At 40.5% G+C, this 21920-nt stretch overlaps 7 protein-coding genes across 8 annotated transcripts; 3 read left to right on the forward strand and 4 right to left on the reverse strand.

The window, feature by feature from the left end:
- Positions 1–2078: 2078 nt before the first annotated feature.
- On the reverse strand, positions 2079–2858 carry LOC145703609 (uncharacterized). The gene is made up of 4 exons (XM_081780991.1): positions 2663–2858; positions 2477–2623; positions 2358–2432; positions 2079–2313 (listed from the first exon to the last, which is right to left on the reverse strand). Exons 1-4 carry the CDS (start codon positions 2732–2734, stop codon positions 2125–2127), a joined length of 483 nt encoding a protein of 160 aa, XP_081637117.1. The 5' UTR covers positions 2735–2858; the 3' UTR covers positions 2079–2124.
- Positions 2859–3666: 808 nt separating this feature from the next.
- On the forward strand, positions 3667–8971 carry LOC145702328 (uncharacterized). 2 transcript variants are annotated; one of them, XM_081779549.1, is made up of 8 exons: positions 3667–3771; positions 4432–4574; positions 5394–5492; positions 5535–7509; positions 7554–8196; positions 8243–8394; positions 8440–8675; positions 8840–8971. In XM_081779549.1, exons 2-8 carry the CDS (start codon positions 4447–4449, stop codon positions 8910–8912), a joined length of 3306 nt encoding a protein of 1101 aa, XP_081635675.1. In that variant the 5' UTR covers positions 3667–3771; positions 4432–4446; the 3' UTR covers positions 8913–8971. The 2 variants fall into 2 exon arrangements, with proteins under 2 accessions (XP_081635675.1, XP_081635676.1); XM_081779550.1 differs by having other exon boundaries at positions 3742–3956.
- Positions 8972–10831: 1860 nt separating this feature from the next.
- Positions 10832–13446, forward strand: LOC145701379 (sodium-independent sulfate anion transporter-like). Its single transcript, XM_081778601.1, has 10 exons — positions 10832–10866; positions 10944–11131; positions 11175–11420; positions 11462–11662; positions 11796–11872; positions 12003–12308; positions 12415–12662; positions 12708–12921; positions 12966–13127; positions 13172–13446. Exons 1-10 carry the CDS (start codon positions 10832–10834, stop codon positions 13274–13276), a joined length of 1782 nt encoding a protein of 593 aa, XP_081634727.1. The 3' UTR covers positions 13277–13446.
- Positions 13447–13536: 90 nt separating this feature from the next.
- Positions 13537–14534, forward strand: LOC145703678 (putative glutathione S-transferase 6). Its single transcript, XM_081781062.1, has 4 exons — positions 13537–13640; positions 13701–13994; positions 14037–14176; positions 14220–14534. Exons 1-4 carry the CDS (start codon positions 13591–13593, stop codon positions 14498–14500), a joined length of 765 nt encoding a protein of 254 aa, XP_081637188.1. The 5' UTR covers positions 13537–13590; the 3' UTR covers positions 14501–14534.
- On the reverse strand, positions 14531–15199 carry LOC145703679 (uncharacterized). Its single transcript, XM_081781063.1, has 3 exons — positions 15098–15199; positions 14871–15050; positions 14531–14830 (listed from the first exon to the last, which is right to left on the reverse strand). Exons 1-3 carry the CDS (start codon positions 15174–15176, stop codon positions 14538–14540), a joined length of 552 nt encoding a protein of 183 aa, XP_081637189.1. The 5' UTR covers positions 15177–15199; the 3' UTR covers positions 14531–14537.
- Positions 15200–15267: 68 nt separating this feature from the next.
- Positions 15268–17068, reverse strand: LOC145701380 (uncharacterized). The gene is made up of 3 exons (XM_081778602.1): positions 16946–17068; positions 16410–16875; positions 15268–15833 (listed from the first exon to the last, which is right to left on the reverse strand). Exons 1-3 carry the CDS (start codon positions 17066–17068, stop codon positions 15268–15270), a joined length of 1155 nt encoding a protein of 384 aa, XP_081634728.1.
- Positions 17069–20298: 3230 nt separating this feature from the next.
- Positions 20299–20866, reverse strand: LOC145704504 (uncharacterized). Its single transcript, XM_081781957.1, has 3 exons — positions 20781–20866; positions 20575–20735; positions 20299–20531 (listed from the first exon to the last, which is right to left on the reverse strand). The coding sequence occupies exons 1-3, from the start codon at positions 20861–20863 to the stop codon at positions 20350–20352; spliced, it is 426 nt and encodes a 141-aa protein (XP_081638083.1). The 5' UTR covers positions 20864–20866; the 3' UTR covers positions 20299–20349.
- Between the last annotated feature and the right edge of the window lie 1054 nt (positions 20867–21920).

The raw sequence follows: 21920 nt of genomic DNA on the forward strand, positions 1-21920 counted from the left end.
CTTGATGAAAAAGTACTTGGAAAGCTTCGCAAAGTTTCACTAAGTTTTCAGAAGGTCTGTTGGTTAGGTATCTCGACCAGGACAACCATTGGGGGCAGTCTTCCTTGATTTCAAATCTTATTTTCGACCAAGAAGTGGCTGCAAATGAAATCTTTCCTAAGTGATTGTCCGAAATTATTGCTATTCCTTCAACACTCGATCTTAAAATAACAAATAACAAACTCAGCATTCTGTTTTTTCTCTTTTGATTTCGAAAAGAGTTGAACTCCTTGAAATTAAAGCCAAATATATCGTTTTTATGCATGAAAGATTGATCAAAAAGGAACTTCAATTTATTGATATTGAAAGGCATCGTCGATTTCAAAATTAAAATTCCTGACTTCGGAGTAAATAATATAGGTTTTATGTTCGATCCAGTCCAAGTTCTTTAAAAAGATGAGCCAGCAAATAATTCCAAAGATCTTTAATTTAAAAAGCGAGAACTCAGGAAACTTTTAACGCAGGAAAGACGTATTATCAAGGTGTTGCTAAGCAAATCTCTGAGCGACCTTTTCTCATTAAATATACCGCGATATATAAAAATTGAATCTCTCTCTTGAGCTCATTTCTGATCTTTTCGATGCCGATATGCCAAAAATTGGAAAAATAAGTGTTGAAAAACGAGAGATTCCGGCAAAATATTTAAATAATGGAAATTACTGGTTCGAGTGGGGGAAAAAACCATCTGGGGCAAAACGCGTTTACAAATGCAGTATATGCTCGTGAGTTTTATTTTGAGTATGTATAAAATTTTTCATAAAAATACTTCAGCGTTGTTCCGGAGAAATTCTACGGGTTTAATTGCAGCGAGAATACAACTGGTAACAATGCATTTTGTCTGGATTGTTCTTCAGTCAAGAATTTTCGTCACAAGCCAAATTGCACTTGCAAAATTTTTGACTTTAATCAAATAACATGTGATGGAGACAAATGTTCAAAAAACATTCGCTTTAAATGCTTTTACCTTGAATGCACGACTCTTTGGGGAACTGAATTGTGCCCCTCTGCCTAGCGCAATCGTCAATTTACTATCATCTGACCAAATCATGATCGGTTCTGAACAATAGTGAGTCTTGACCCCGCCAACCAAATGAGTTCTTTCCCAGATAATGCGCGCGTAAGGGCCTTTTAAGGGCTTCCGCAGGGCGGCACAATTCAGCAACTCACGGATTCCTCTTACTTTCAATGAGTTTCTGGTGCATTATCAAAGCTGTCGGCCCTCTTCAGCTGCTAGACGTCGTTTTCCAGAAGATCAAGCAGTAAATTCTTTCGTTAACTTCACTGATTCACGACACGTGGATCTCCCTATGATTTCGAAAGAAATCTTAATTCTCGCGAAAAAGAGATTAAGTCGTTCAGAAGTGAAATGGAACAGATTATTTTGGAAGAAAAATGGAAAAGGAAAGAGCAAACAATCTTCAAAAAAGGATGGATGAAAACTCAAAGAAGATCGAGCATCTTCTGCAGGATAATGACAGAATTTCTCGGGAAAAACCAAGATTGACAAAAACCTAAAAGCCTTACTAAAGAAAAAGAAAAAGCAAGTGAAAAAATAGCCAAGTCAGCAAATCAAGGTGGATCATCCAAACATATATTTATTATTTACTGTAATTATAGACTTTCAAGAATCTGATGAATATTCTTGCCAGATATGCTTCTTTCCGTTTGATAAGAACCAGCATCATAGGTCCGTCATAGCGAAATGCTATCATTCGTTTTGTTTCTCCTGCCTCAGTTCTATGGGCTCGAAAGTCTGCCCGAGTTGCCGGGCATCATTTCGAATGTACGATGTAAGAAAAATCTTCTAAGAAAACAGATATTATTCAATTCTTTGCTGATTTCTATTAATTATCCGCGTTTACTTAGTGGGCCTTATCTTGAGCTTCGACTTTACTTTTTCTTTGATTCGAATTTACATGGACAATTTTAGATAGTCTCAAACGCAATAAATAAAAAACAAATTTCTTGACATTTACATGTTCTTAAAATCAAGTTGGCATTTTTTAATTATTCAAATCAAAAACTGGCATATTATTTCTAGGATCTTTAATTACAAAACAGGTAATAATAGGAAGTACTCCACGCTCAGTTCGAAATCAGTTGGGCTTGTTTTTGTGCTTGAAGAAGTTTTTCTTTCAGCGCATTTGCGATCGCCTCAAGTTCAACGCGTTTTTTCTCGGCAAAAGCAAATCGGTCTTCAGCGGCATTGACGAGATCTCGTTTCTGGCGCACTTCTTCCAAAAGATTGTCTTCTGTGCTGCTGTGCTCGATGTTCTGAAAGGATTTGATTAGAAAGAGGTGGAATCAAGGAAGAAGACCTCAAGTTCGCGTTGTTTTTGAAGAGCGAGTTGTTCTTCGAGCAGATCTTCGTTGATGTTCCCTCGCTCCTCGGCCTAAAATAGGCATACCCAATCAACCAAACAAATCTGGAGACAACCTGGTCTCCTCGAGCCTTGACGGCAGCAAGATGCTTTTCCAAAAGAGCAATTCTGACGGTCAATTCTTCGTAATGAACAGTTCTTTGCTCCGCTCGATCAAGTTCCATCTTCAACTCGCGCTCGTTTTTCTCCTCGTCCAGTTGGAACTAAAAAGATTCATTGAAAGAAAGAGCAAAAGATCCCACATCAAGAAGGCGTCGATTGTCAAGAGTTCTAGTGGATCGCTCCTGTCGCAGATAGCCGGCGATTTCTTCCATTCGATCCTCGATTCCGAGCTCTTTTGCGCGAGCCTCGGCGATTTCCTTTTCCAAGTTAGTGGCTCGGCTAGTCAGCTCTGCGCCCAATTTTTGACTTTTATCAGCAGCTTTTTCTAGCGCCTTGATTTTTCTTTGCGAGGATCAAAAGATTGAAACATTTTCAAAGTGAAAATCAAGTTTTTTGAAAATTATTGATTCCTTTCCTTCAGTAACAGAAATAAGCGCATGGGTCTGTCCACTTTGGTCGTCCAACTGCTGGATATATTTGGCTACCTAACTCTTCAAAAATCATAATCTCTCATTTGCCGCTTCTTACCCTTCTCACTTCCTCATCAACCTCTTCGAAATGTTCTCGCACATCGCGCAAGTCGGTTTCTAGCTCTTTTGCTCGGACAACGGCGTCCTTTGTCGCTGCGATTTCGTTGTCCAAATTTGGGTTTCACAAAATACTTTCAAAAAATCACTAAAAATCTCGGATTTTTCTATCTTTTGAAGCTCTAGAAACCCTTTTCTAAATGACGAAGAGTCTCCTGAATTGTCATTTTTGGATAATGCACAAGAAGAAGGCCCTGAAATTAATCATTTTTTTCATAAGGAAGCCTTTGTAAGATTAATTGAACCTTTTAAGATCCGCAGGCGATTCTTACTCTCTAACTCTTGCCACACGCTTGATGATCTCTTCGCGCCACTTGTATCCAGAAAAAGGTGATAAGCTATTCTTGCACTTAGAGCCTTACGTCACGCTGTAAGCAAAATTTTAAATAACAAAAATTAGTTTATTTTAATCACGAAAATGGACTTTCAAGGCAGAGGCGAGAATTTTCAATAATCAATCAAAGCAAAAATTATAATAAATTTAGTAGATGGTTATATTCCGGCTTCTTTTAAAAAAAGTCTTCCAGCAGACGCTCTCCTCCTCAGCTCTTGGGAAAAAGAGTCCTCCGCAAATTTTTCACACGCGAGAAAAGTGAAAAGTCGTTTCTTCGAAGATTCCAGCTGATAGAGCAATTTACCGCGGAGAAAAACAAAGAAAAAACGTAATAATGAACAAAAAACTTAACTTTTCTTTTCAAAATTCACTGCTCGTCAAGACTTTTCGCAATTTCGGGTTTTGGGATTTGAATCGGACAAAAAGTCGGAAACGTGAATTTTGAAAATAACCCAAATTGTACAGTAAGATTCCGTTAACGAGACAGTAACTGTAGCTGAATGACAGTATGAGGTCCCGGTGGACTTATTTTTTCAGAACAAAAAATTAAGGAGAGCCTTATTTTTTAGCCTAAAAAGCCTTTCACTTCAATCTCTGTTTTTGGCTAATCAAAATGCTGGAAAAACTGAAGGGTCCAATTAGAATCCTTTCATTTAATTTCGGCTTCTTTGATTAGCCAGACTGACGGAAACAATTAGCGTTAGGGGCCTCCTTAAATTTTAATCATTTCGGAGTAAAAATCAAGTCAAAATTCACGCCGTGATGTTAAAAAAAACCTAAAAATTGATAATTTCTTAATAATTTTTTGTCTCTTTCATCTCTTTTTCAGCTTTTCAAATACAATAAGCCAATTTTTTTAAAAAGTATCAACTTGAAAAGCTGGAAATATCCTCGTTGTAGTGATTTAGTATATATTCTTCAGTATCATTGTGAATTCTGATCTAAGCCTGTTTTTTTTCTGTTATTTTGCTAATTTCACCCTAACTAGTGAGCTTCTTTCAATATGCCGTCTTCTGATCGACGAAGAGACGACCGTGATCGCGACCGAGACCGGGATCGAAGAAGGGATGACCGAGATAGGGATCGAGACAGAAAACGAGACACAAGAGACAGGGATAGAGACAGAGATCGGAAAAGGAATGGTTAGATAAGCAAGCTTTTTTGTAGATTTAATGGGCTTTTTTTCAGAAAATTAGAGATCAGTATAGGTAAACCTTGTCCAAGACAAACGACCATTGGTAGACATACCCATACTGCCCACTGATATGCCCAGAAAAGGTTATAAAACCCCATGTTTTCATTACGAACTTCGTAATACGAAGCATCTGCGATAGTACTGTTAGATGAAATTAAAAAACTTCACTTGAGGCAAATTTTCATAAAAAATTTTTTCGTGCTCAGAAGATAGAGCAGAAAATTCTGAGTCGAATAGGCTAGAATTGACCCGAAAATTTTTACTTTATGACGTCAAAAATTGCGTAATAAAGTCCAGATTAGGGCATTTTTGGTAAACTTTTGGGGAACTTTTAAGGGGGTTTCTGTTGGATTTATTCGACGTTCTATAGCTCAAAAGAATCGCCGTCGAAAACTGAGGGGGGGTTTCCAAGGGTTTTGAAAAAATTCAAGAAAAAAATTTTGACCATAATGCGACCGGTCGGTTTCAGCGTGTTTCGCTTGGAATTTCTCAAAATCCAAGAAAACCCCCCCTCAATTTTCGACGGCGATTCTTTTCAGCCCAAGAACGCCAAAAACTCCATCGGAAACCTCTTCAAAAGCTCCCCAAAAGTTTTTGGGGAAATGAGTCATAATGACGTCATTTGACGGAATTATAGAGCCGGAAGTGGACCATTCGACTCAGAATTTCCTGCTCTTTCATATTAGCCAATAAAATTTTTTGAAAAATTTGCCTCAAGTCGACTTTTTAATTTCATCTTACTTTAATTCTAACCTGAAAAGGGAAAAGAGCCGCGACCGGGATCGAGACCGCGATCGAGATAAAAGAAGAGATGATCGCCGCAGAAGCCGTAGCCGCGATCGCAAAACTGAATCGTAAGAACAGCCCTTCTTTCTTTTTCTCTCAACACTTTCTAGCTCTTCCGCTCCTCCTGCCCAGCGTTCTCGATCGCGTTCGCCGCCAATGACTGCCGCTCGTCTCGCTGAACTGGCACGTGGCCCTGAAGGCGGTGGTGGAGGCTTTTTCGTACGCGGTGGAGTCCAACAATCGACGCTCAAAAAGTCCGATAATGTCGACGATCACGTCTTTATGCCTGGCGAGAAAGTCAACATTGCCTACGTCGAGGAGAAGCATGAAGAAGGCGACGATGATGCCGGAACTGCTCAGGATCGCGAACTTCGCGATGCTCAGCGTGCACAAGCAGGCGACGACTATCAGAAGAAGATGTATGACGCGGCGACAAAGTTCTACGGAACTAAGGAGCGAATGGAATTGAAAATGACGGCGAATCGGTTGGGCATGCAATCTGGCTTCAAACCTGGCGGAGGAATCAGAGCTAACGAAATCAAAGGCTTCCTGAACATTTGGTGCAACCAGCGACGACTCAAGCCAGAATACGAGTTCATCGAACGGGGAAAGCCGCCCAAAGGAACCTTTATTTGCAAGCTGAAAATTGAAAGCTTTGACTACATCTCTGAATGCGAAGCGAGGACGAAGAGAGAAGCTCAAGCCGATGCAGCCTGGGACTACGCACTCAAGCTGGTTTCAATGGGTTATTGTTCCAAAGCTGATCTGCCGAATAAGACCATGGCGACTGTTAATAATCAAGGCTGCGTCCCAACCGAGTGGAAAGCCGTTTTAACCGACGACCATCTGGCTGCTGCTGGAAACTGGACGCCGGACAACTGTCGAAAGCGACTGTCAATGTTCTGTAACTTCGAAAAAATCTCATGCGAAATTCTCAACACTTCTGTCGGACCAGATCACGCGAAGATCGCCATTGCCGAGTTGAAATTGACGCTGCGAAAATATGGCAAGGAATTTTACGCGAAAGAGCAGGCGAGGACAAAGAAGCTGGCGAATTCGCTCGTTGCTTGGTCGATTATGAAGCAACTTTACGAAGCGGACATGATCGAGGCGTTCGGACAGAGACTGAAGAGAGCCTGTGAATCGAAATTTTTGCAGGCGGCTGAGGGAGGACCTGAAGCCGGCTATGCGATCGGAAACGACATCCAAGTAGACACGGGAATGAACGAAGACACAGGCGATTGGACCCTGGACACCGCTCGTTCCCGCCTTCACGAGTACTTCGCCGCTCGAGGAATCGAAGTTGAATACGCCATGAAAGAAATCGGCTTCCCGCCAGATCGAGTTTACCAGGCGCTTTTGGTGTTCGAAATCGACGGTCTTCGATACCGCAGTTTCCATGAATGCGACAATAAAAAGATGACCCAGAAAAAGACTGCCTTTGATTTGATCGTCCAGCTGTATCATGACAAGAAGATAGAGCCAAATCATGGACGACGAAACTGGGGAGACGGGCCAAACGGAAACATCCTTGGCCAATTCATGCCAGGAGCATTTATGCCGCCGCAAATGCTCGGACCGATGCATGGACCACGAGACAAGGACGAATTTCTAGTAAAAACGAAGCTCTCCCAAATCACTCCCAATCCCAACTTCGCCAACGTCGTCAATTCAACTCTACTGATGCTTGAGCGTTTCCTGAAAGAAGTGTCGGAGGAAATGATCGCCACAAAACGAGAAGACGATCATTGGAAAGACAAGCCGGACGAAGAAGTGCGCGATTTGATGGGAGTAATGCGGGTCGGAGCTTTGAGCGCAAATACCGTTTTGACGAATGAATCGGAATTCATGGTGATTATGATGATGCGAGACAAGCCAACGGCTGGAATGTTGTGCGAAATCGCAGCGAGACTCGATGAAAAAGTGCCGAAAGATGAGGAGTTTCCGTTCACTGTCACGCCTAATATTTTGCGAGGAGGGATCGAAGTCACGAGGGATTGCGTGCCTTATCTGTCCATTATGATCAGCATTACGAGCGCGATGTGTAGGGAAGATGCTTATGATGATGCCAAAGAACTTTTGAAGGTAAATAATCTTAAAATATCATTAATATTTAATCTATCTTTCAGGTTCGGCCAGATACTCCTCCCGTCAAAGCAGAGCCACCAGGGGCAGAAACGAAGACAGAAGTCAAAGAAGAAGGAAACGGAGATATAAAAACTGAAGGAACAGATGTTCCTGAAGCCGCTACGGCCGACGATAAAGCTCCCGCACAGCCAGAGAATCAGTCTGAAGCCCAAAAAGAGGCTCATGCAGAAGCTTCTTCCGAGGAAGCTCCTACTCAAGAAGCTCCTGTAGAAAGCGCCTCGGAAACGGTCGAAGAAAAGGCCGAAGAAGCATCAGCAGAACCTGAGAAAGAATTACCGCCATGCTATAAAGACCTGCCCTTTACTCCTGCAGATGAACCCGCGCCAGAAAAGCCAGAAGAAGCTATAGTAAATGCCGAAGAAGTGAAGCAAGAACAAGTCGAAAATGGGGCGACGGAAGAGGTGGAAAAGATGGAAGTAGATGGCGAAAAAGAGGAAGCAGCAGAAGGAGCTGCGGATTCAACTGCAGAAGATGGTGAAATACCGGACTCGCCAACGCCGGATTCGAAGCCAGGATCGGCTAAAGGAAGTCGTCCACAAACTCCGACGCAAGATGAAAATACTGCTGTTGTGCCTGTGGAAATAAAAGAAGAGAAAAAGCCAGAGAAGAAAGGGCTTCATCACTGTAAGTTTCAACGGGGAAGCCCGACTTCATTTTATCAAAAATTTAGTAATGACGAACCCTGGCATGGAGAGATTAATCGACAAGGAGCATTGTTTAGCCGGCCTTGCCGAGCTGCGACGAGCGAAGTGGTTCCAAAGCTGTGCCTGCAATGTTCCAAGCTGCATTCCAACGATTCGTCTCTTCAGAGACCTCTCTCAGGTACAAACTCAAGCCTTATCTTCTCCCTAACATTATAACCGACAGCGTGTTCAAACATGGGGCCTCCTTACCGACTGGCAATTGCATTTGCTTATTCAAAAGAGCTTGGAATCGTTCCAGCAGCCGATGCTTCCGTCCGACGCCGTCCGCCGCGTCTTTTGCGCAGTTTCGGGCGGAGTACTCCTCAAGGGTGGACTTGGAATACGCGACCCTTGCGAGCCAGGAAATGTCGATGCCTTTGAAAATTTGACCGAACAGGATCGCCACGATCTAACTGCCAGGTACACTCAACTTTGAACTCGGCCACCTGTGCGGAAACCTTAGTCAGAGCGCTAAAAGGGCCGATAGCCAAGCCGCGAAGCTCTTTCAGGACCCTGACTCAGGTTTCCGCACAGGTTGTCGAGCAAAGATTCAATCCCATCACACCTTTTCAACCCTTTTTTAGTGCCCAACATGCCCTCCGTCTTATCTGCTTCAATTATTTCTACAAAGTACTTGGTCTTCTTCCGCTGCAATGACTGTAGTTTTTAAATTAATCGTTATCTAAGTAACAATTACTAAATATTAGTTGAACTAATTTAGTTCATTTAAAAAGAATCTATTCCTGTCCTTTATTGTTCATAGAAAGCGTATCCTTGACTGTAACTCTGTGCTTTGAAGTCGTAACACAAAAAAGAGTCAAGTGTAATTAATAACTTCCTTGTGTATTTGTTCTTTCAGTACTTGACGTCTCGTGACATCGATAATTAGGAGAGTCTTAAAGTGCGTTAAAAGCTCATCCGTGACCTCAATCGAGGAACGAGTTCAAAAAAGAATGAGCCTATCTGATAATTTGAGTTGTTGCCAAAAAGCTTGCAGTCGCCAAAAGTTGCTGAAAAGTTTATCAGATTCATAAACTCAGAAGAATCTTCATTCTGACATTTATATTAGTTTTTTAATGCGCAGGTCTTCAACTGTGTCTATTCTTTCTCATGAAACAACGCAGATGGAGAATTTTGTAACCCAATTTTTCAACAGATTCTTTTGTGGAAACTTTGGCAGTATAAAAATATTCTTCTTGGTCATCTGTCATGAGAATCCCACTCATCAGTAGTATTACGTTTTTTTACTGTCATTAAAAGATGTTCCCCTAACACCTCTGATCCAGGAGGTGGACGTAATTGAAGACCCTTTATGACGTAAATTTTGCTACAGTTAGCGTTCATGAGACAGGATAACTAAATAAGAGTGCAAACAAAGTTCGTTTGGATACTGATACCTGGGAAATCAGAATAAGAATAAGTCTACTGTGCAAAGAGGGTGTTTTTCTTATGTTTGTCACATAATTTTCCCTCGCATTCTATGTTCACCTTTTTCTGCTTCGAAAACAATCCTAACAACCCTATATTTGGGTAGCCCAGTCTTGGGGTTCTTTGAAGAAATCAAAGCTTCTTATTGGCTTTAACTCTCCACTGAACCCCATATTTCGGGAAAAGGTCGGAAAATGAAAAGGCTCGATCTAAACAGTAGAAATCATCATTGAGTTATTCCAGAATCAGAATTACTTTAACCCAGTAACTAAAAGCCTCATCGTTTTTGTCCGAGAACAAAGAAGATATGAACAGGCCGGTCTACTGAATAGAATCGCAACATCGAAAAACGATTCGTTGAACATCGAAACAATTTATCATCCTAGAACGACCTGCCAAGCCTCGGGCGGTGATAACATTCCTTTGACATGCATTTTTTTACTGATTCTAGTGCTCAGAACTGCACCGAAAGCGAAAGTAGAATTAAGCTACTTTAGCTTAATTTTATTTTTTAACTCGTAAAAACGGCGAGAAAAGAGGGAGCGGCGGTCATTAAGCTGATTCCTGCCTAGAGCCAAAAAGCTGATTGACGGGAATTAAGTATCTTTTTCATTAAAATTTTGAGAAAGTTTAGCTGCTATGTTATAGCGCCAACAGAATCTCAGGAAACTCCCGCGCTCTTTGAACAAACACGGGGATAAAAAAAGACCCGAGATCGACTGTGAAAAACTAGAAATCAAAGGACACCCAGAGGATTTTCTACAATTTTCTAAAAAAGAGAGACATACACTTTTCTACGTAGCAGCGTTCCTACTCTGCTGTCTTCTGATAAGGTGTTTTGATTGATTGGCTTTTGGAATTAGCTCGCTGGAATAAATAAGAAAGAGAAAAGGATGGAAAGACTGAAGGTGTTGCCTAAGAAAGTGTTGCCGATTATCACCTGGCTTCCAAAGTACAATGTCCAGTTTGCTATCAGGAAATGTTTGAAGCTTTAAAATTGAAACATCATCTTTATTTCCAAGTACTTTTTAGTCACTCTATTATAGACTGTAGTTGTCTTGAATTAACGAAAAGAGCTCATAATTAATTTAATGACAGTCTGGCTAATTAATGATCTCGTTCATTCTCCGCTTAGTTTACCTCCCTGAATGACTTATTACGACCTTGAGGAAGCATTACTTTTGTATTGTAAATATTTACGCTTCGAATAAATCGGTCACATTTTGACCTTGAGGCTGTCCCAAGGAGGTAGTGAAGCAGCCCGCTGCTGAATCTTCAAACTTTTGACAGAGATCTCATCGCTGGACTAACAGTCGGCCTTACAGTCATTCCACAAGGATTGGCTTATGCTAACTTGGCGAGTTTACCTGCGCAGTATGGACTGTATTCTTCGTTTATGGGAGTTTTTGTTTACTGTCTCCTGGGAACATCGAAAGATATCACGCTCGGTACGCCATAAAATTCACTGACTCATCCTCATTTTTATTCCAGGGCCGACAGCAATCATGTCAATGCTCGTGGCTCAATTCTGCAGTCGCCCAGACAGCTGGCCGACCGAGTATCCCGCTGCTATCAGTCAATCCGACCCTGCTTTGGCGATAAATCTGACGATGCTTTCTGGACTTATTCTCCTCGTTCTCGGCATTCTCGACCTCGGATTCATCGTAAACTTCATTTCTCACGCTGTTATTGTCGGTTTCGTCTCAGCTGCTTCTATTCTCATTTCCTTTTCCCAAGGTTGGTTGTATCATCAAAATCGTTATTAACAAAAACACCAGTGAAAAAGCTGTTCGGAATCAAGCTCCATCACCGTGAATTTTTCAAAGCGCTGCCAGAACTAGTCTCGGAAATATTCAAAGGACACATCAACTGGTACGATTTTGCGATGGGCATTATCTGCATCGCGCTTCTCAAGGGGCTTCAAATTCTCAAGCAAAAGAAGGAGAACGACGAATCACTTTCACCAGTCGTTCGAAAAGGTAACAGTTGAATAGGGATCTCCTTATGATTAAGGGTGTCACTTCGCTGCCACGAAAAAAAGTAAAGAATGTCTAACCTTGCTTAACCCAAGAACGCTTCTGGTAGTCGCTGCTCTTGACATTTTGATTTTAGTGATTTGGCTGATCGGAACTGCTCGAAACGCATTTGTTGTGATAGGAGCCGCTTTGGTCGCATTTGCACTAGGCCGGTGAGGCAATGAAATTTAATTGACTTGTGTAATTGCTGTCATAACCGAGGAAATAGATTTCTCGCCAACTTTGGAAATTCTCCGAGACAGTAAATGTAGATCTTGAATTTCCTCATCGCTAAAAAGAAAAGGACAATATCGACTTCTGGAAAGACGGTTGCAAATCAGGAACCGCCAACTGCACCAGCCTGACTCTCACAAAACTCGAAGACGCCTCCCTTCCTCCCTTCAAAGTCCCGATGCTTTCGTACAGCTACGAGTTTTTGAACGAAACGACGCAAGAACCAGAAGAGTTTCATGTTGGACCAATGATGATCATTTCCAAATTGTCCATCGGATTGTTCATCATCCCGTTGATGGCGTATTTGGAATCGATTGCGATTGCCAAAGGGTTTGCGATCAAGAATGGATACAAAGTAGACCCGACTCAAGAGCTTGTAAGTAGAATATGACAGTTATCATTAACTTATCAATCGAGAGACACCCTTTGTTCTAGTAGAACTTCTACTCCAAAGCTAAGTTCAAAGCTTTATTTATCTTCAGCTTGCTATTGGCCTCTCAAACTCAATCTCCGCCTGTGTATCCTCCTACCCCGTCACTGGTTCATTCTCCCGCTCAGCTGTTAACAGTCAAAGCAACGTCGCCACCCCTGCAGGAGGAATCGTATGTGGCGCACTCGTCCTTCTTGCGCTTCTGTTCCTGACTCCAATTTTTGTTTACATTCCAGCCGCTTGTTTAGGAGCAGTCATCATTCTCGCCGCCATTTCCATGTTCGACGATGCCGGAATCAAGTAAATAACCACTCATCATTCCTTTTTTCATCTCTTCTTTTCTAGGCATACTTGGAAGCTGTATCGACTGGACATGATCCCACTTGTCGTCTGCTTCGTCGTTTGCTTCCAAGACATTGCTCATGGCATCATCGCTGGCATCATTTGTCACGTGTTGATCTTGCTCTACAAGACGTCAAAGCCTTCGGATGGAGCATCAGAATCAGAGGGACACATTCAAATGGCCCCTGCTCAGGGTCTTTACTACCCAGCAGCAGAAGTACTTGAGCAATACATTGTTGAAATAAACCCTGTTTTCTATAGATGCTTGCTGAAAGAATCGAATCCGCCGTCCAAGACGGCAAAAACATCACCCTCGATCTTGGAAAAGTCGCTGAAATCGACTCCGCTACTTCGGACGCCTTCAAGAATGCCTTGAATTTCGCCAAGAAAGAAAGCCTCTCTGCTGTGGTTATTAATGCCAATGTACGTACCCAACCCTCAATCACCCCCTAAATTGTCTTTTCTAGAGCCAAGTCGAGCAAATCCTCCGCGACAACGGCGCAGGTGATTTTATCGCCGAAGAAAAATCATCTGGCGAAGACGAAAAAGACGCTTTCCTCGAGAAAGTATGAAAAACTAGCATCAAGAATAACGAAACAAGTTCAACCTCATTCTCAAAGTTCACAAGTGCCTAAAAGTTTCATTCATAAAAACGCGTCGTAATATCGCTACTGACAAAAACTCAAAACTTCTTCGTCAAGTCGAAAATTATTTATTGCTAACAAAAAATGATGAATAAAACAAAAACCAATTTTCTTAGACACAAAGTGTTGATGAGTTCAAAAGTAAAAAAAGAGGAGGTGGCCTGGCCTATGCAAATAGCAAAAAAATAGACAGAGGTCCTGAAAAATTGCATAGAAAAATTGAAAGAGAGATTGAATTAAGAATGCTAACGCTCAAATATTTCTCTTTGAAAGCAAGAGGAGAAGTTCCCAGGCTATGATTGCAGACAGAATAGTTTCTAGCATCTTCTTTCCGTTTGTATCCCTTTCAAAGGCTTATTTTGACAGCAGGAGGCGTTCCGTTCAACAACGTAAAATACGATTTCACCGCGCGCCCACCAAATCACCCGAAAATCGCGGCAAAAGTAGCTGAGTACAAAGAAAGCCCAGCCGATTTCACTGGGCGCCAATGGATGGAAAACAAGGGAGACTATCCATTTCAAGCGCTTCCAGTGCTGGAAAATGTTCCGGAATTGGATGGAGCGCCTTTTCCGCAATCAAGAGCGATTGTTAGATACTGCGCGAGATTGGCAAATCTTGAGGGATCTGATGAAGCTACAAAGATAAGGTAAGAGACCAGAGGTTCATCAAGAGTATCGTCAAATTCAAGGGCGGATATTTTTGCCGAAAGTGCTTATCAATGGTTCGAAAAAGTGTGGATGAAATACACAATTCTCGTTGGAATGGATCAAATGTCCATGAAAAGTGAGAAGAAACTCGAGCGAATGGACAAATTGAAAGGAATGATGGGTACCGGAAAAGTTTGAGGAGTTTCTTTACAATTTTCTTTCAGAGGGCGAATGCGAAGACTACCTCGAATCGCTTGAAAAACTCCATGTTTCCCACTGCGGCGAGAATTCTCCATTTTTCGCCGGAAAAGAAGTCACTTATGCCGATTTCCAACTCCTTGTTACTTTCGATTTGATGAAAGACATGGGCTACGAAGAATTGATTGCAGAAAATGCTCCGAATCTAGCTCGAATCGCAAAATCAGTCGCCGCCCTGCCTCAAATCAGTGAATACATAGAAGAGAATCAAGGAGTCGCTGTTGTTGCTGCTGGAATGCTCTTTTGAATAAATGAAATAATCGAAGCAAGGGTGTATTTTCTCCTCAAGAAAATCGAATAAAAGCGTATGATTTTGCAGGGATTTGAACAGGCAGCGTTTTAGTAACAAACATTTCCGTCGGATCAACTGTGTTCGTCAAGGGAAGCTCGTTTCCATTCAGAAATACGACTGAGCTTTGATCGTCGGGCGAGGACATTTTCCAAATGTCGACTTCAAGGTCAAACAAGCCATTGATATTTTTGATTTCGATCGGCTCGTCTCGATTGAAATTGATAGCAAGGAGGACTGTTTCATTTTTCTTGTTTTGGTGCGCGTAAAGATGCAATTTTTCATCCCCTGAATTTCAATAAAAACCAATCTCGAAAGTGATAAAAACCTGAGTGAAGAACATCATGGACAAATTCGCCCATCAGCGAATTGAACAAAACAGTTCCCCAGAAATCTGGATTGATAGAATTCTCCCCGTTCGTTCTCTGTAACAGACCGTAGTTTCCTCCGATGAGGGTTTGTCGACAATAAGCATCGTGCTTGTACTGGGCGAAGATGCCAAGCTGATCTGAACGTTTTTTTTTGGAGATTTTCGGGAGAAAGGGAAGTGCTTACCGAGGTACCACCGGTGGGACATGAAACGATTGGTTGTCGTATTTTGACCGCTGTTGAAGGCTCCGCCGGTTTCGCCCATCCAGAGCTCTTTATCTCGACCATGCTGTCTTTAGTTTCAGACTTTGCTAAAACCTCACACCCTGTAAATTTTTGGAAAAATCATTTGAAAACTATTCCTGACGCTGCCATAAATTCACAATTTCCAATCTCTCCTTGATCTCCGTCAGCGTAAAATTCTCATTATTCACATTCGGAATAACTTCATCACTTCTTCCTGCTCCAAGTGGATACCAATGCCAAGCAACTCCATCCCAGCCGTCGTATTTTTCGATGAATTCGGTCATAAAAATATATTCCCAATTTCCTGATAACGTCAAGATCTTCATTCTTCCAGGCCCAAAGACTTCATCAAGCTCTTTTCTCAACAGAGCATAATCTTTCGCTGCGTTTTCGGGAGTAAAATGAGCATCGCCAGTTTTGACTCCCCAAACTTCATTTCCCAATTCGAAGCCGTAGAAAAGATCTTCTTTTCCCTGGTTTTTGATGTATTCGAACAGAGCTCTTGCGTTTGCAGAGTCCCAGTCGCCCTCCCAAATTGTCGGTCCAACAAGTGTCCGGCCAAATTCAGCTGAAAGATCGAACACGAGCTTTTTCTTGTTCCGCTCCGCAAAGTCCATTAGAATATCAAATCGGCCACCAGGGAGGCAGGCTTTTCCAAAGCCGGAAAAACTGCCGTCTGAAAATTTTTCATTATGTATTTACATTTAAGCTCAAGTCGTTTAATTTTTATTGACCACCAATCAACAAAAATTGATGTCAAAACGAGAAAACATAAAAAAGGGAAAAACAAGAAAGCGAGTGAAAAATGTAATTTTCAACTAAAGATATTTGATCGATGAGAAATTCAAAAAGATCAAGATCAAGCGCTTCCCAAATATATTCGCGCTGGCAAAATATACCGAGAAATATTCAACCGACTTCTTTTCGAAGCAGAGTAACCGACTCTCCTGTGAGCTATTCAAGAGAATCTCAAGCTTCTTCTTCAGGTTTTCAAAATTATTCTGATTTTCTACAATTCTACAATTTAATATTTCATAGATGAGCTGGAACAGATTGTGGGTCAGCTTCAAAGTCGTGTTTTGAAGCTTGAAGCTCAGGTTAAAACACTCATCGCGAAATCGGAAGCGGAAAATTCGAAGCCATCTCAAAAGAAAATAAAAAACAAAAAGAAGAAAAGCAGAAAGCTTTGCCGTATCTGTTGAAATTATTTAATACAAATCTTCAAAGAGAAAATTTATTCAATGAAGACTACCTGGATAACCATGTCCCACCCAAGGAAAGTAACAAAGCGGATCTGTCGGGTCATTTGGATCAGGGCAAGTGCAAGACCCCCAAGTCGTCGATCTATCAGCAGTGTCGACTTCCACGTGATCGCAAAGCGTTCCTCCAACTCTCAGTAAAGATTCATTTCCAAGCATTTTTGTCGCATTGTTCAAAAGCTCATCTTCAAAATCAAGATCCATGAGTCCCATCTCCACCCAGCTGCAATTCCCATAGTCGCATTTCTCAGAAGGCCAGAAATCAAGAGTTTGACAAGTGTAAGAATGCTTCTCTGAAGGCAAAACATGCAAAACTGTCGAAGTAACGTTGAGAAAAACTGGCAAAAGAGCCATCTTTTCAAGCGATTCTGAGAGAAATGAGGCCAGAAAGAGTTGGCGAACTTTGTGAAATTTACTCAAGAAGGGAGTTTCATATTTGAAAATCAGTAAAATGAAGCACTAAACAAGCCATTGCTTAAATTCACTTTCAATAGTCATCTTTATTGTTAGAATTATTATGAGTATGAACCCAAGAGTCAAAATTTTCTTTATCCATGCCAAGAATGAAGATTTTGCGATTCTTGTTTTTACGGTCATTTCGAACATATTTGATCAAGTCGATAAGATTTGGACAGATCTTTGTCTCTACCATTTTATAGGATTTTTAAAAAGGAGAAAACTCGAGTTTTTGTCGAAGAGGATTCATTTATGAGGGTCTCAACGCATCCAAAAGAGTTGTCAAGAAAAAGCGTCGAGAAATGGCTTCAGATATTTATAAAAAGGTTGAAGAGAGAAACAACTCTGACTGACTTGGATAGATTAATTTTGTCTGTTGAAAGAATGGATTTCGAAACAAATGAGTCTGCTGATTGGGACGAAGTTATTTTCAAAAATGGAAGAGGGATGGCAGCTGTCGAAAAATGGGACATTAATTCTACTCAGAGAAAAATCCTAGGATTTTTTAACGCTTGGTATGGAGGAGAAAAAATCAAGCGATCTCAACTGAGAGCGGAAACTGGAAACTGGTTCCTCGAATCTTCCCTCTCTCATAAATTGATTTCGATTGGGGGTGAGGCAATCGTCCTGGAAGATAACTTCGGAATTCTGGAAGTTGCTGTTCGTGTTCAAATTTTTGACCCAGTGCTTTTTACGAAAAATGGTGAAGAAGTTTCGTATGAAATTCATCTTTCATCAGGTGAACCAATACTGTCTCAGATTATTTAACATGAATCGTAGATTACGAAATCGCAGTAGATGATGCAGAAACCGAAAAGAACGTTATCCCTGTTCATGAAAACGTGATTAAAAACTTTGTGAATATTGAGATCTTCTCGGCAATCGACGAAATGAAAGAAGATTGTTTAGGCTGGATAACAATAATGGAAAAATGTGACTCAAATTTGAGAAAACGATTGAAATCTGAAGATCTTAGTTTTGAAGAAAGAAAAAGAATTGCAATTGGGGTTCTGACTGGAGAGAAGTATTTGAATAGTATTGGCATCGGTCATTACGATAAGAAACCAGGGAATATCCTTTTAAAGAATGGAGAGCCGAAATGGATAGACTTTGGCCTGGTGGAGGAAAGAACAGGAAGAAAAAGTTATAGAGAGATGGGATACGTAAGAAGAGGAAGCAAATATAGGCATCATAAATATTTACGTTAGTTAAAACACTTTAAAAAAAAAACTTACGATTTATTTGAGGGTCTGGGTCAGCTGGATTTTCTTTGCTCTCTCAGCTTTCGATTCATAAGTGCAGAAAGAATTACGCCGAAAAAAGAGGTAGGTTATTTTTAAGAAAATTATATTTTTCAATTCACTTAAGCTGGATCTGTTCGATTTTCCTCTGTTAACGAAATTACTTCTGTATTAAAATCGAAAAGTAATGAGAGAAGCATTTATATTTTTATTTTATCCGATTGGAAAACAGCGTGGACCTTGCATTTCAATCCTATCGAACCAGATGAAAGAAACGAGCTCGAGGTAAATTCGGTCCTTTTGGGAAATATGCATCGTATTAAGATTTATAAATATCGAGGGCTTATAAATGATGACACAACTATCGATGAAATACAGAAGCTGTCAAGTTTGATTTCTTTAAAGAATGCTCCATCAGACTTCTGTCTTGACGATCCGAACTTAACGAAATCATCCGCTGTAGCTTATTTAAAGCCGAATATGACAAAATATTTCGAAACTTTCGAATATCTGACAAACCATGTTCCTGATCAAAAAGATACGAACCTCTGTGTCCCGATCTCAGTTACCCTTCTTTTACGATGGGCGCTGAAAAATGATGTAGATTACGATCCGATAGAATCCGCTTTTACTTTCGAAAACATATTTACCGCACTGACAATGGTCATTTATCCTCGAAGCTTGGCTGGACTCAATCTTAACCCAAAAAATGACGAAAAAGACTATCAGTACAACGATATTGAGATGCTTTTAAGATGTCTGAAATATGAGACTTGCTTTAGAAAAAGTGGATGGTATATACTTAAACAACTAGGCGGTCTGGATATTGGAAGTTTTAACTATGAAACAGGTAATAATGAATAACCAAGTATCAAGATCAATCTCTTCAGTCCTTCTACACAATAATTTCGTCTTTGACCGCCCTTTGACTGTTACATGTGCCTATCTGGAGCCCGAAGAAGAAAAACCTTTCTTCCACCAAATGGTTCTCGACCGCGTCGAAGGAGAGGAATACGTTCTTCAAAACACTCTTCTTTCTCATTCTCCTTCTCGAATTCGAATCTTTGTTCAAAACCGCTACTACGCCAATTACGAAATGATGGATGATTGTTTGCAATCTTATGGGGCTTTCGATTACCACGGACCGAACGGAGAATTTCTTCAACTTGCTAATGAAACATGCGGAAACATGATTACTCGCCAGTGGTATCTTTTTCCTCAGGCCTACTCAATAACTCTTACTAAATCTTAATTCAGACCGTTAAAGAGACTGTCTGACAATTGTCTATTGACAATCGATAGCGACAGATTTCCGTTTTTGAAATTATAGATTCTTCAATCAACCGGGCTCAAAATCCAAACATATGACCTCTTTTACTCCGAAATGCTGTATTTATTGTCTGAACGTATTATAAAAATCATTGATGCTGTCAAGATGATCTCATTTTGGCTTCCATGAATTTCTTCTTAATTAATTACTGAATAAATAACGAGAGCCAGACCTTGATAAGGCTTCGGTCGTTGCATTTTGTTTCCTCTAGTCAAGAGATTCATTTTTGCGATTTGGCTCATCAGCTGTTGAAATTTCTTTGTCTCTACATATCTCTCCACAAATTTCGCCATTGTTTGGTCATCATATTGAGCTTGTACTAACTTTTCTATGTTCTCAAATTTTCTTCATAAAAACGACAAAATCACTTTTGAAAACGTTCCGAAATTGCTAGAAACAAAAATTGGGCAAAAATCTTCATCCTATTTTTAAGTGCTCTTTGTCTTTTTTGTTCTTTGGCAGGGTATCTTCCTGGTTTCTTTTTTATCTGGCAGCTGGTTAATTATTAACTTGATAACCTGTCAAATAATTTGAAGACATGGGTTCTCCTTAATAACTGCTATCTGGTAGAAGAAAGGTCTAATGGCGGTCAGCATGGTGCCAAATTAGTTACAGTTTCGACACATTTTTGGATATTGCTTTTCTATTACAACCATGGAGAATAAAAAAGGCTTCTTTTCTCTCTATTATTTTAGTACTGGAAGGTGCTTCCTTTGCTAAGTATTCTCAAGGATAATTTGAATAAAGCAGTTGGCTAATGATTAAAGTTAAGACATGTAAGATTATTTAACGACAGGAGTTTAGCATTAAATAACTTTGATTCAGAAAAAAATTCTTGATTTTGAATAAAAATTTGAATTTTTTTTTATTTGCATTATATAAAAAGAAATAGTCAAAAATAGCAGTTCAGGGAGATTCATCGGCGCAGAACTTTCGGTTCCACATGAAATCGATGACAAAGTCAAATCGCTTTTGGATTTTCTTCGTCTCTTGTTTTCCTTCTTTTGCAAGATTGTCAAGACAGAGGTTGTTCTTGGTCCATCGAAGATACGATCGAGCTACTTTTCGAGCGTACTGGCACTTTGTCGCTAAAAATAAGGGTTGGTTTAAAAGACGGTTGTTTTAATGTACCTGTTGCTGGATCCCAAGCATCATCAGCCTCGGAAAATGGTGCCCAGAGATTGCTGCATCCGTCGACGGAAGTTTCTGCCATTGGAATAGCATCAAGGGCTTTTCCAAGGATTCGATCGAATCGGTCCGCAAATCGATCGTATCCTTCATCTCTCAAAACACTGAACAAAAAAATCATCATCATCATAAAAATTTTTGTTTCTTACGTGAGAAAGTCTTGGTGTCGCTGGTCGAGATCATCTTTCTTTGCGGCGAGGGCAGCAGAAGCGAAAAGAGCAAAAATCTTCATTGTTGACGGTTGTCTTGAAAAGAATGATATGAAAAATGCCCAGGCGAAGAGAATTTATAGTGGTATCATGATTTAATCAGAGGGCGCTCCTGGTCAATTTACGCGCATGGAACCGAGGAGAGCTGAAAATTCTGAGGATCAGGAAAGGCTGATTGTTGCAGTATGAAAAGAAAAAGGTGATTCTTGCCGAATTCCAAAAAAAACGTGCCTAAGATGCGTTTTTGCGAAGATATATTATTTATAAAAATGTCAATTTGATTGTCAGCCGGGAACTCCTTCTGCTACATTGTTTCTTTTTTCTCTATTGGTAAAAGATATTGAGATGGCGTTTTTCTACGAGAAATTATCTTCTTCTTCTTTTAATTTACGAAGAAATCGAAGCAAAAGGTAGAAAATTTAATCGATTCTGAAAAATTTAAAAATTTAGGCTTTCCCGGATCGTAAAACCGACAGTTTTCTACGTCCGAATCCGAGAACTGCAAGAAAAACTGATCAACGAAAACTTCGAGCTTCAGAAAAACGCTAGCGAAATCGAAAAACCATGCTGCTACGGATGCAGATGTTGTGATATGTGCATCGCGCTATTTTGCTTTTTAATTACTGTTTTTTGCCTTTTGTCGTATATTTCAAAGCTGAACATAAATTTTAATCTCTTCTGAGTTTTTCGAAATTTCTGCTCAGAAAGGATTAAACAAACATTGAAAACAACGTTTATCACTTTTTTCGTTCACGTAGAACCGCGACAGGGAGTGATAAGGACTTAGCCCCGGCGATACCGATGGAACAATCCCAAGCATCATCCGACCAAAATAGAGATAATGATCGCTTATTTCTAAAAATTCAAAATTCAAGAGCGACTTTTTACAACCAATACTAACGGAAAAATAAAGTGTTTAGTTTAATTTAGGGTTAGATCAAGATTTAAGGTACCCTCATCAAGAATTGCGAAAAGTGGCCTCCTAATCTAACTATCTTTGCGACACCCTTAATTTCAATTGCAATTTTTAGATAGAACCCTTGACTACAGACATTCCTCTTATGGCGATCTCTCGATCAG

Source organism: Oikopleura dioica, chromosome PAR (assembly GCF_907165135.1).
Source record: "Oikopleura dioica chromosome PAR, OKI2018_I68_1.0, whole genome shotgun sequence".
Taxonomy (NCBI): Eukaryota; Metazoa; Chordata; class Appendicularia; order Copelata; family Oikopleuridae; genus Oikopleura; species Oikopleura dioica.